Source organism: Haplochromis burtoni, unplaced genomic scaffold, assembly GCF_018398535.1.
Source record: "Haplochromis burtoni strain Fernald_Lab_line unplaced genomic scaffold, NCSU_Asbu1 Contig_145, whole genome shotgun sequence".
Lineage (NCBI taxonomy): Eukaryota > Metazoa > Chordata > Actinopteri > Cichliformes > Cichlidae > Haplochromis > Haplochromis burtoni.
In genome coordinates, this window is record NW_024582506.1 from 343,033 (window position 1) to 355,235 (window position 12,203).

Genomic DNA, 12,203 nt, shown 5'->3' on the forward strand with positions numbered 1-12,203 from the left:
TAGATAGATAGATAGATAGATAGATAGATAGATAGATAGATAGATAGATAGATAGATAGATAGATAGATAGATAGATAGATAGATAGATAGATAGCATTACCAGGCCAACTCTTGCTCTCTTTTTCCTTAAAAAAGAGAGCAAAAAAAAACCAGAGAAAATTGCTTAAAAAGGAAAAAGAAATGCAATTTTAGCACATCTCTTAAATTATAAGAAATAAATGTGTAAAATCGCAGAAAAAGTGTATCTTACCTAATTACTCTGCTGTGTATTACATTTGGTATCTTTACATCTACTGACTACTTTGTAGTAGTGGCTGATTCAGTTTACAATATAAGCAACACTGGTTACCATGACATTCTGATTTCCTGCCATAGTCCTGTTACATTGTAATTATAATCCAGAATACAATGGAATTTAGCATTTGAATAATAAACTGACAGTTTTAAATAAATTATTTGTAATGAAGAAATTTAAAATTCTATTCTTGGGAATTCTTCTCAAAAACTTTTTTAAAACCTTCTATTACATCCAACATGTAGGAAAGGATTGCATTATTTTTGTTTTAGTTATTCATATTAAGAGCATTCAATATTAGGCTAACTGTAAATGTCAATATGAAGAGTCCTGGAGTCCTTTTTGGCAATATATGAATTAAGTTTGATTGTATGATCGTAATGATCATAATGCAAATACGATCATAATGATAATGATAACGGGTTAGTTTGATTAACTTTTCTTGATTTGTTCTTGTTGTAGATATGATGGGTTGTAACAGTCATATGTGGATGAGTTTTATGTGATTATTCATGTGATTATTATTATTAGTAGTAGTAGTAGATGTATGTGTATGAAAGCACATGGTAAATGGCCTGTATTTGTATAGCGCTTTACTAGGACCCCAAAGCGCTTTACACATTCAGTCATCCACCCATTCACGCACCCATTCACACACTGGTGATGGCAAGCTACATTGTTGGTATGCTTCGGTTGAACTTCGTGTCTGTATACAACAGTTTTGATAGAAAGACAGAGCTGTTAACGTTTGCACTGTGCCTGTGTTTATAGAGAGCCAGTTCAAGTATTGAATTTCCCTGATGCATCCTTGGAGATTTGTGACGCGTTAGCAGGAGCAGGTTTAAAAGTTAAATACAAGCGTCGCCTGTCAATCATTTATTCCTGCCTTTTCTTGCGTCACACTTCATGAAGTACAGTTCAGATGTGAGTGTCGAAAATATTGACCAATGAATAGTTAAATGAGACTTTTGACGCGTTTTAAGCTTCACTTTGGACCAATGACAATTGTGTTGTCGTAGGCTTAACCAATCAAAATTCAGGGGAGGCGTTTCATTCAAGGAGCGCGAACGGTTAAGGGGCTACGAGAAAATGGCGAATATGGAGTTTGGGTTTGCTGGTTACACTATATTGATACTTTAAGCACTTTTAAAAACCTGTAAATACGATAAGTGTGTTGCTTTTATGCCTTATCCGAGCGATAAACTTGTATGGCATACTGAAGCTGACTTTTACTTATGTGAGTCGTTTCAGCAAGCGTTATCATAGTTAGCTAGCGGAATGAGGTTAGCACAGAAACATAATGGTAGTTAACGTCAACTTCCTTTAGTTAAGGTCGTTGACGTCTGCATTTATTACATTTGATTAATACTGCCTATCGCTGAATTTGGGGATCTGTGGGCACTCTGCGTCTGCAGTTCACGGTATGGCTTTACATAATTTGGTTTTTGTTATCGATGTGGATTATGGAGATCACGATTCGGGCGATCAAATGGATGTCAGGGGTCATTTCGTGAAACGAGGAATATTAAACATTCTCTTACATTTCGGCTACAAATATGGATTTGAGAAAGTGCGATGGGGTTACAAGTTCTTTGACTCCAAGACTGCCCGCAACGCCAGTCTCATATCAAGAGTATCTGATTTCAAGGAGCTTCGGCACAAAATATTTGAGGACTTTGAGCAAGAGTTTGAAGCCAAATTTGATGTGAAGGAGAAAGCGTGCCCATCTCAACAGAAACAACGATCAAATCACTCGGTTTCGGTTCAAAATGCACTTAAAGAAACCCTATTGGACTTCCAGTGGGACAGACCAGACATCACGTCTCCTACTAAACTGTCCTTAAGGCCCAGGAAGTCGAGTCGTGGAGGAAGACCCAGTGTGTCTCATGAAGATGACATTTTAACTAACGAGAGGAATGTGGTGTTTATTGTCTCGCAGTGTCCACTTTCAAGGGCGCAGCTCGTGGACTACCTGTCTTTGAGAGACAATAGCCTTCCTACAGATGTGACAGACCACGTTATAGCCAAAGGACTTCAGGATATGCTGGTTCAGAGACAAGTTGTCCTCCACTGGATTGACTGTAGATCACACGTCCAGGTGAGTACAGTAGTGTTCAAAAGAGCATAACCAAACCACTGTCCAGTATCCACATCTGACAATAGTTGCCACAGTTAATACACTGCTACCAGCAAAGTGACAATGTTTTGAGTATACAGATGTCATACCTCAAGTTTAATAACAATAATGTAAATGTTATAATCTACAAGTTAGACATACTAACAATAAATTTCAGGGCTCATAGTGCAGACTATATGATTTTATGTTAGTAGTACTTTTGAGACCAGAAAACAATCTACTTGATAATAATTCTACAAAAAGATCCCTTGCAAACAATTTATGTAGTAGAAAATGCAATTTTACGAAGTATTTTGAACTACAGAATATATAATCAATTAATCAACATACATAAAGCTAGCATAAATGTTCAATTATCTTAACTATCATCAACCTAAATTTAAACTGATGATTAATACCATGGATCTAACCTAGTAGTGTCTGCTCTTCACCAGTCTAATGTAGTACATTACTGTAAAGTGTAGCACAGTACTGCAAACTGACTGGTTTAGCATGTACTAAAGTCCCTAGAATTTTCATAAAAAAATTATACCCACACAAGGATATTCACAACACCAATTCACTCACTTACATAATTTTGCACACCTCCAATGTCTGATTTAACAAAACAACTATTTGAGTTATAACATAGCCCATGAGATTTACATTTTCAGCTGATCAAATATTACTTGGTTAGCAGTTCTTCTATTTTAAAATAATGTCTCATCTTCCTCTTCTGTCTTTTCTCTTTTTATATATATATCTTTTTCTGAGTGAACTTATCACACATAGACATTTTTTTTTCCATCATGGAAAATGCCATCACTGCACCTTTAGACAGATTGTGATCCAAACTCCACAGAAACAGCTTTGTTTGTTGTGATGTTAGTGGTTTTGAGATTAGTTATTCTGTTTCTACTCACTCCTATTCTGTAAAGTTAGTCCGATGCTTAAGTGCTGTGACCACAACTTCATTGACTAATGCATATGAGCACATGACATGGATGGGAATGAAAAAAGTTTATGCTTAGGATGCAGTGTGAGTATTAAATTGTTTATCGGGCTTAATTATTCATTAATTGAACATCTGCTTTGACACCTGTCTGTAACTATGTGTGTTATTGCAGGTTATGAGGTGTGAGGACTATTTTGGCTGTGACAAGCTGTCTGAGGTCCTAGCTCAGATGGATGGCAGAATAATCCCTGTGGTTGCACTGCTGAACCTTTGTAGCGCTCAACAGCCCAACTCAGGATTCATGAGGGAGTCTTTTGCATTCAAGTCCAGCATTGGATACCTGTTGTCTTCTGAACAACACTACCGCCTGGCTTTTCCTGTTATAGGAGGTGTCCTGCAGTGGCAGCAAGGTTAGTAGCCAGAGGAGATCTCTTCAACAAACTAAAAGCATTCATGATTATTACCAAATATCCCTCTGTGCAGAAGCACAATGTTTTTGTGCTTGAATTAAACATTGGGTGTAAGCATATCTACATCCAGACGATGGAAAAGTAGTTGCAATTCTTACGGCAAAACAAGCAATCAATTATTTTAACGGCGTATTAACATGCAGTAAATAATGTGGCAACTGATGTGAGCTAAAAGGAGTTTATCTTTAACATGCTTAATTTCAAAGCTGAGAATAGCCTGCAAAAATTCACTTGTGATATTTTTCACTAAACCAGGTGAAGTGACACAGAGCTGTGGTGTCATGATGGAGCCAGTGACTCGAAGACAGAAGCTTCTCCCAGAATCTGTCAAAATGTCCTTAAAAGAAGTTCTGAAAGGCTGGGATGCTTCATCACTGATGCAGACCTCCACAGAGTCGTGGGTGATTCATGGTTCCAGTAGTGGTGACCAGGGAGCTGGTGCATTCCAGCATCTCTTAATGGATCTATCTACTCATGCTCTGCACGTGGTGAGACTCGAAACACAATGGTTCTGTTTTACACAATTTGTAAAAAAAAAAAAAAATTCTCAGTTTTTTTTTGTTTTTGTTTTTTTGGCCGTGCTGATTCTGATTGTGTAAAGTTGTGCAGATGAAAACACCAACACTATAATCCAGATTCAGCCTTTCAGAGCTTTTGAGTAAAGGTTGGTTTAGATGGATAGGTTTGGACTGTCATTTTTGCATTGCTAAATCTGTGGTTTCCACAGAATGAGATTGTTTTTGTGGCTGTAGCAAGACTTTGCATGCTGACCTGCTTGTGAACACATGTATGTGTATAAAAGGACCCGAACCTATGCTTTGTTTAATGAATTAATACAAAATATATGTACTTGGTCACAATAAATAACCAGGTAATATTAAGCTGCCAATAAGTTCCCTTAAGATCTACTGTTGCCCACTGCATTTCACTATGCAGGTAGAATGTGTCTGATTTCCAAAAGACATATGTTTTTCATTGAGGTTGCCACATGATAAACCTGATCAGAAGGTGATCAGAAAGCTTAGAATTGTTGTTATTGAAAATGTTGTCCATGTGCAATTGTAAAAAGCTGAAACTTCATCTTGTACTGTCTTATACTCTATACTGTACTGTATGCATTTATTGATCTGCTTATTTTCTTCTTCTTTTTTGTTTTTCTCTCTCGGTCTTCTTGTTACCCCAGCTTGCTGAGGTGAATGACAATGGGCTTCTGTGCTCGGCTGTGCTCTCTCCACTATCATACTCTACAGCTCTGCTCTCCATTCTCCAGCCTGTAATTGCGCAGTCTAACCAGCGACTGACCACTGAAGTCATTACCCCTGCCTTGTCTGAAACCTCTGCTGACCTTCCAGACATTGTGAACAGTGTTCTGGGAGTAGTGTATGACATCATGAAGCAGGATGGTGATGGTGTTAATGGTAGGAATAGGATCAAGGCTGTTTGATATCATGTCCACTCATTTATTTAGTGTTTTTTCAAGAGAGTATTACATGATGTTTTAACTGTAAAATATCTTTTAAATATATATTTTTGAAACTGTCTGTAAATGTATTAATAAATGCAAAAAGAAAGTAAATCCACAATCCATTAATTTCATCATTATGGGTTAATGGGTGTACAATTGACAATCTTAATACTTTTAAACTAATAATATTTTTAAGAAAAGATCAAAATCAAGTTCTATATCAATCTAATTTTAATCTTGTTTATCTTATCTGTCAAATATTGGAAATGTTATTTTCAGTATCTGCATTTTTAGGTTGTTGACATTGTTGTGATTGTTTATTTCTAAGACCAGTTAAAGGAGAATCCCATTCCTGAGTGGGCTCAGCAGGAATTCAGCCACAGTCCACCAGCACCAAACATGTTGGAGACTTGGTTCTCTCAGTCAGACTATTCTGGAGTGAGCTCTCATTTAATGGAGTCCATGAGGTACAAGAACTCAAAAATCTCATATTTTCTGTTATAGCGCTTTTGAAAAGCTTATCTATGTATCAAGTTATTAAATAGTGTAGCTTTTGTATAATATTTCAACATAGAATAATAAAAAGCCTATAAGCCTTTGGTTATAATGTCCTCCTCACACTGTTGAACAGGTTGCTACATGCAGTACCGGAGGAGAGAGAAGATGAGAACTTACCTGCACTGCAGCAGGAACTCGTTAGTGGTCTGGCTGAAATATACCAATCATCCCAGGACTCAGAAAAGAGGGGAAAGAAATGTAAGCGAATATCTTAATTTTTTTCCCTTTTTTTTGTGAAGATCACAAACTGTGGATAATCATAAAACTCAAATTTTAAGATTATCCAAAACACTAATATCATTTTAATGTTTTTCTCATACATAGTCATGAACGTCAGATTTTTTTTTTTTTCCCTAAATAATTTCTTGTCGATATCTATAGGTGGCGCCCACCGCACACCAGTGAAACAGAAGATGAAGACCATGAGTCGTTCCTTGCAGATGCTAAATGTGGCACGCTTGAATGTAAAAGCCCAAAAGAACCAGGCTGAGTCTGAGCAGCTTGGAACTGAGGGTAGGGAAGCAGACAGAACAGGGAAGAGACGGTCAAGTGACAGGAACAAACCTGGAGTAGCAAATGTGATCAGTACGTGCACCTTTTCTGTTAAACCTTACTATACTCTTCGACTCCAATGTTCACTTTTATTGAGTTTGTTGTATGAAATTGTCTCTGCAAGAAAGAAAATGTATACATTTCCCAAAATGTCAGTTGAACTACTTACTTTACTACCTACTTGCTTGTGTTACAAAGCTTTGTGCAGCCTGTTATGAAAATACTGTTTCTCTTTTATTTTTAAGATAAAACCTAAGCTAGCATCATTTTCCGGGTGATGCGATAATATTTTTTATTGAGACTATTAGATCTCAGTAGTTTTTTAAACTGTAGGTCACTGTATATTGGAGCTCTCTGAGACAGAACTTTTTAGTGAGTGTTTCTTGATTATGTCTGATCACTGGTTTTCCTCATCCAAGGCCCAATACTGCTTGTAGTATTTGCTTCATTTCAGGAAAATAAGTCATCTTATAATAAGTATCTTTGTCCTTGAGGGAGACACTGAATCCCACTTTGCTCCTAGTGCACCAATAGATTAAATATGCACAAATGAAAAGTTCTTATATCTTTACCAGATGAAGAGATTGTGCTTTTGAGATTGGAGTTCCTAAATTTTTTAACTCCCTCCGTAATGACTTAAGAACTGATTTTTGGCTTTTAATTTGGACCGATTTTTCATTTTTCTTTTTAGTCTTATTATGAAACACTTTATGATGATTTTTTTCTTACTTCAAATAGTCAAGTAATGTATCTTCTCCCTTCTCCTAGGTTTTAAAAGTGAGTCAGAACTGCTGTCCCATCTGAAGTCCAGTTATGAGAAGTTTATGGCAGAGAGAGAGGAGTCTGTCTTTATGGGTGTTCAGCAGCTTGTTTCTTCTGTAAAGGCCTTCCTTGCAGCAGAATCAGATTGGGAGGTGAGACAGACGATGCTTCTAAATGAATAATAGATACAGAAAAACTTACATTTTGATTTCAGTAAAATAAATGCTATCTTTTGGTTAAATCACCTGATGAAAACTTCATTACAATATGCAAGATGTTCACTTTAGGTCGAAGAATGCAAAATGCTGTTAGAAGATGGAAGAATCTTTGAAATATCATGGAAATATAATGCATAAACTAGGCCAGTGGGGGATCTGAACTGTGATTATTAAGTTCTATGTTTTCTTTTTAGGCAAAGACCTCCTTCCTTGTTCAACAGCATCTCCTCAAGACCAGCAAGTCAATCAGACAACTCTATGGAACGGCTGCTGATGTTGATAGTAAAGTCAGGGAGTGAGTGGTTTCCAAGTTTTACCTTGGGGACAACCTGTGTCTCCATCTGTCTGAATAATAAAGTTTCTGTTCAAGTCAATAATATTTAGCTGTCAGTAACACAAGCTGTTTATTCTAGGTGCCAGCTGCAAGTGGTGCTAAGGCTGGAGCTGTGCAGACTTTTCTCCACAGAGCAGTCAGACTCACTGGATGTTGATCAGATGGCAGAGGAGGTAAGATGATCATGGCTTAGACTTTTATGCAGTGAGGTCTCCTTTGTAATTAATACAAACATGGAAAAGGCTGTGACTACAATGTATATGATTTTTTTTCAAGCAGAGCAATACCTTCTACCATCATGATGATTTTAAAAAAAGCTCTTTAGTTAAAGGTGACTATTGTTCGAGCTGTTGGACTAGCACAGTATGTGCCATTAATTGTGGCAGTAATCTGAATATAAAACAGTATTTCCAGTTATATTGAAATGTTCTGTCTTTTGATACACTTTTTGTCAGTCACTTCAAATTGAGTGAAATTTAACTTTAATTCATGTAAAATACAATCCCTGTGCTTCAGGTGGCTGAAATGCTTCGAATAATCTCCCTGACCAGAGACCCAGTTTTCCTAACGAGGTTCCTTCAAGATGAGGTCATGCCAGGGTAAGGCTTCAGAAATAATTTTTTTTATTGTATTTTCAAAAGAAAATAAGAATAAGCAATACAACTATTTTTCCTGCTGAAAGACAAAGCAGCATTAATAACTTTTGTTCAAGTCAAGAATAAAGTCACAAATAAAAGTGCCTCAGATAAATTGAATTTCTGTAATTTTGTAGGCATATTTAATGATTATACTTTTACGCAAAAAAAGCTAAGCCAAGGTCGGCTTACTGCATCACACAAAACATGTTTTGTTTTGGGATTTGTTTGTTTTTTGTATGATTTCAAATGAGCCAGTTTCTCACTTGCAGTTGTAAGAATCTAACAATAGTGTTTTTGGATTGTGGCAGGTTCCTGACCGCAATCCCCAGAGTGCTTGCAGAAATCTACCACAGTCTGGGCACACAGCTCCCTGAAGTTTTGCTGGCAGTCTTGCCTCCAGACTTCTTCAGTGATGACTCTGTAGCCAAGGACAGCATTTCTTCTTCAGCCTCTTCACTTCCCCTGTCTGCACAGTGCCTGGTTTCAGATGACAAAGATGGACTACAGGACCTGCGGAACCGCTCAGGCAACAAAAAGAGGTGAGGAGGACGTTTAAAAGACTCTTCTATTATAGACAATCTGGGAGGACTTTGAATTACAAATAATCTTAGATGCTACAATAAGAAGTGGCATTTGAGTGAAATATTTTGTTTTCATTTCACTGGACTGGAATCATAATCAAGTATTTTTAAAGTGCCCAGAAGTATGCACAGAATGTAATGGGGGTTTTGTTTTTGTTTGTTTGTTTGTTAGGAGTGGGATGCTGACTCGCCATCGCAGCATGACAGAATCATCACAGAGTCTTCGGCAAATAGAGATCCCCAAAAAGGCTACAAGAGCTGTAAGATAAACACTTCTGCTGTCTCTACTTAATATAAAACCTTGATCAACTTTCTGAACCAACTGTCTGAACCTCTCTAATTGCAGAGTTGGCCTGTCTGAAATAGAAAAAAATCCCAATAATTTTTTGATTCATTTTAATCCATGCCTTTGTGGAAACATGCTTTTCATGCAGTTAGCAGTGTGTGCTGCTCTGCTTCTTTGTTGGGCTTTAAATAGCCAAAATTTAAAAAAAAAAAATTCACACTGCTGAATTAATCTGAGCCTTTTCTTGAACAAAGTCCTCATCTTTTGAGCATTATGGTATGTCCTTTTGGGTGTCATGTTCGCTCATGGTCGAGTTTTCATTAGGGTTTTTTGTTGTCAGTTATTCTTTTATCTCGCTCACACTCCTAATGTACAGCTGTTTTTAGCTGCAGTACCCCAAGCACATGTGCTGCTGTTTCCACCTATGCTTTGTCCACCAACCCAACATGATTAATTGCATTCTAGCCACATGAATGGTTTGGCGCACTGCTGTTTAAGTCACTGGATTGTCGTGTTTCGTGTCGAGTTCTCTCCACTTTATATTGACCACGTCTTGTATTTCAATTGAGGAAAACTATCTTTATCATTTTATCACCCAGCCTTATGGCCATTGAGAGAAATGTTGTAGATGTTACTTGGACTGTCTGATTTGTTAAACTGTATTTTTGGTGAAGATAGCCACCCACTATAAACAATGGTGGTGTAATTTGCTCAAAATTTTCTTTATCTCATCCACCTGATTTCTGCTTCTTTTTTTTTTCTTTTTTTTTAGTCGAAATCAAAGGGTCGTGTAACTTTGGATAAACCGGTTGAGGAATCACATCCCGCAAAACAGGAAACACAAGGTATGTCCTTTTGTTACATCTTTCTTGATCACGTATAACTTGCCTATTCCACCCTCAAAACTATTTCCAGATCACATGTTAACCAACCCAGTGGCATCACATTGAGTACAGACACAATATGGTATTAAACATGTTCTAAAAACTTTAATTTTATGCACTTATTTCTTAAATCCAGCTCCACAGACAGTGTTAAATCTAGATCAGTTTTTGAGAGCAGGGCTCCTTGGTGTAAATTAGCCTGGTTACATGTATTGTTTCATGCACACTCTAATACCTCTTGACATTAAAAAAAAGAGATGAGTGTTAAACACCTAGATTGTGCTAATTCTCAGAGGTGACCAAGGTTAGAAGAAACCTCTTCAACCAAGAGATTGTTTCCCCTTCAAAGAAAGCCAAGCTACAAAGGAGCCGCTCTGTGTCTGCTGTGGAAGGAGTGAAACGCAAGCGATCCCATGAACCTGAAGGTAGAAGAATGCACTGTTATAGATTAATTTAAATACGTAATGTAATAATTGTCCATGACTTCCTGTCACAGTTATTCCTATTTTTAAACTACTTTAATGTTTTCCAAATAATTTTTTGTGTTCAGAGAGGCACAGGCTTCTTACCAAAAAAGTGTGTGAGACTCCCCTCCACAAGCAAGTGTCTAGTCGTCTACTACACAGGCAGAAAATTGGAAGGTATGTTTCTGTTAATGCAATTAATATTTTTATTTGCCACACCTTTATTTTAAATTTAATCAGACCTGAAGTACGTAGTAACTCAGGTTATTTATTTTTTGTGAAGAAAACCTGTCCTAACTGAGGAGTGCATTGTGGAAGAATCACCAGTGAAACCTTCAGAAGGTATTTTGCTAATACCAAGTTGTTGTTGTTTTGTTTTTCTACTTAAATAACATTTACACAAATGCATGATTTATAATTGTATATGTATGTAAACTAAGTCAGTTTTATATATACAATTTCACCTTGTGCTTTTTCTTTATACCTGGTTCTTTTCTTGATTAAAGACAGCAGGAAATCTGAGTAAAAAATATTTACATATATATTTGAATATTTAATTTAACAGAAATAACTTCAAAGATGCACAATAATTTTGTGTGTATCAATTAGACAGTCTGTTTTGTATCGTTTTGCTGCTTTGGATATTTTCGTAAGATTGTAATTTTACACAACTCACACTTTCCATATAGACCATAAACTCAATACATCTTTGTCCTTTGGTTCTGTGTTAGATCTAAGAAGGAGCCCAAGAATAAAGAAGTTCGCTCGGAGACACTCAAGCACTTTCTATTCAAGTTCTCAGCCTCGTTCCCGCAACCTGGACCAGGCTTTCTCTGCATCCCAGCTTAGTCTGAGTGATGGCAAAATATGTGGGGTTAATGTAAAAACAGTTCGGTCTCCCATGCGTCTTCTTTTTGGAGCTGCTGAGTCTCCCAGTCATTCTAACCAGTCAGGTGCAACCAGGCCCAGCAGGTCACGGTTATCCACAGACTCAAGCGTCTTTGAGGTAACTTCTCAATTTAATAATCAGTGTGTCATCCTAATGTGCTGCAATTTGAGATGATTACTAAAGATCAGCTTTTTTCAAGTGTGTTCATGTGATCTGAGAGCAAATTCTAAAACGTATTTTTGATCTTTTTAGACTCCAGACAAAACCGCAAAATCACCCAACAAACGAGGGAGGGCCAGTATTGCAAACACGACTCCAAAAACACCTAGGACTCCTCAGACCCCTAAATCCCCCAAGACCCCACCTTCCACCAGTACACATGTTTTGTCACTTGCAGAGAGTCCTGAGGTAGCTAGCACTAGTGGACTTGGTATGTCTCTGAGGGGCACTCCTTTCAGATCTCCAGCCAAAAAGCCTTTTGTTCCAGAGACACCTACAAAGCAAAACCCCATAAGGAGCCCTCTGAAGGGTATTCTCAGGACTCCAGTCAAGGCTTTGATTGAAGGATGCACCTCTACTGATTTACATCTGATCCACAGCCCAATTTCCAGGACTCCCAGGAAGAGTGTCACGTGGTCTCCCTCTCCACAGAAATGTAGGATAGTGGAGAAGAGTGCTAATTTTAAAGTGCCACAGTCACCGAGTATTACATCTCACAGTTCTCTGAGACTGGTG

At 37.4% G+C, this 12,203-nt stretch overlaps 1 protein-coding gene across 3 annotated transcripts in view; it reads left to right on the top strand.

Moving 5' to 3' along the window:
- Positions 1-1,345: 1,345 nt before the first annotated feature.
- ticrr (TopBP1-interacting, checkpoint, and replication regulator) overlaps positions 1,346-12,203 on the top strand; it is a 16,242-nt gene continuing 5,384 nt past the window's right edge. For 2 of the 3 annotated variants that reach the window (XM_014336576.2, XM_014336577.2), the window contains exons 1-19: positions 1,346-2,394; positions 3,540-3,777; positions 4,093-4,325; positions 5,021-5,255; positions 5,631-5,769; positions 5,934-6,058; positions 6,242-6,445; positions 7,181-7,326; positions 7,587-7,687; positions 7,806-7,899; positions 8,243-8,325; positions 8,673-8,903; positions 9,118-9,205; positions 10,004-10,076; positions 10,409-10,540; positions 10,666-10,756; positions 10,863-10,921; positions 11,311-11,585; positions 11,721-12,200. In XM_014336576.2, coding sequence (XP_014192062.1) covers positions 1,720-2,394; positions 3,540-3,777; positions 4,093-4,325; positions 5,021-5,255; positions 5,631-5,769; positions 5,934-6,058; positions 6,242-6,445; positions 7,181-7,326; positions 7,587-7,687; positions 7,806-7,899; positions 8,243-8,325; positions 8,673-8,903; positions 9,118-9,205; positions 10,004-10,076; positions 10,409-10,540; positions 10,666-10,756; positions 10,863-10,921; positions 11,311-11,585; positions 11,721-12,200 — 3,702 coding nt within the window. In that variant the 5' untranslated portion in view covers positions 1,346-1,719. The remainder of the gene's footprint in view (positions 2,395-3,539; positions 3,778-4,092; positions 4,326-5,020; positions 5,256-5,630; positions 5,770-5,933; positions 6,059-6,241; positions 6,446-7,180; positions 7,327-7,586; positions 7,688-7,805; positions 7,900-8,242; positions 8,326-8,672; positions 8,904-9,117; positions 9,206-10,003; positions 10,077-10,408; positions 10,541-10,665; positions 10,757-10,862; positions 10,922-11,310; positions 11,586-11,720; positions 12,201-12,203) is intronic. The other variant, XM_014336575.2, reaches the window with a different exon arrangement.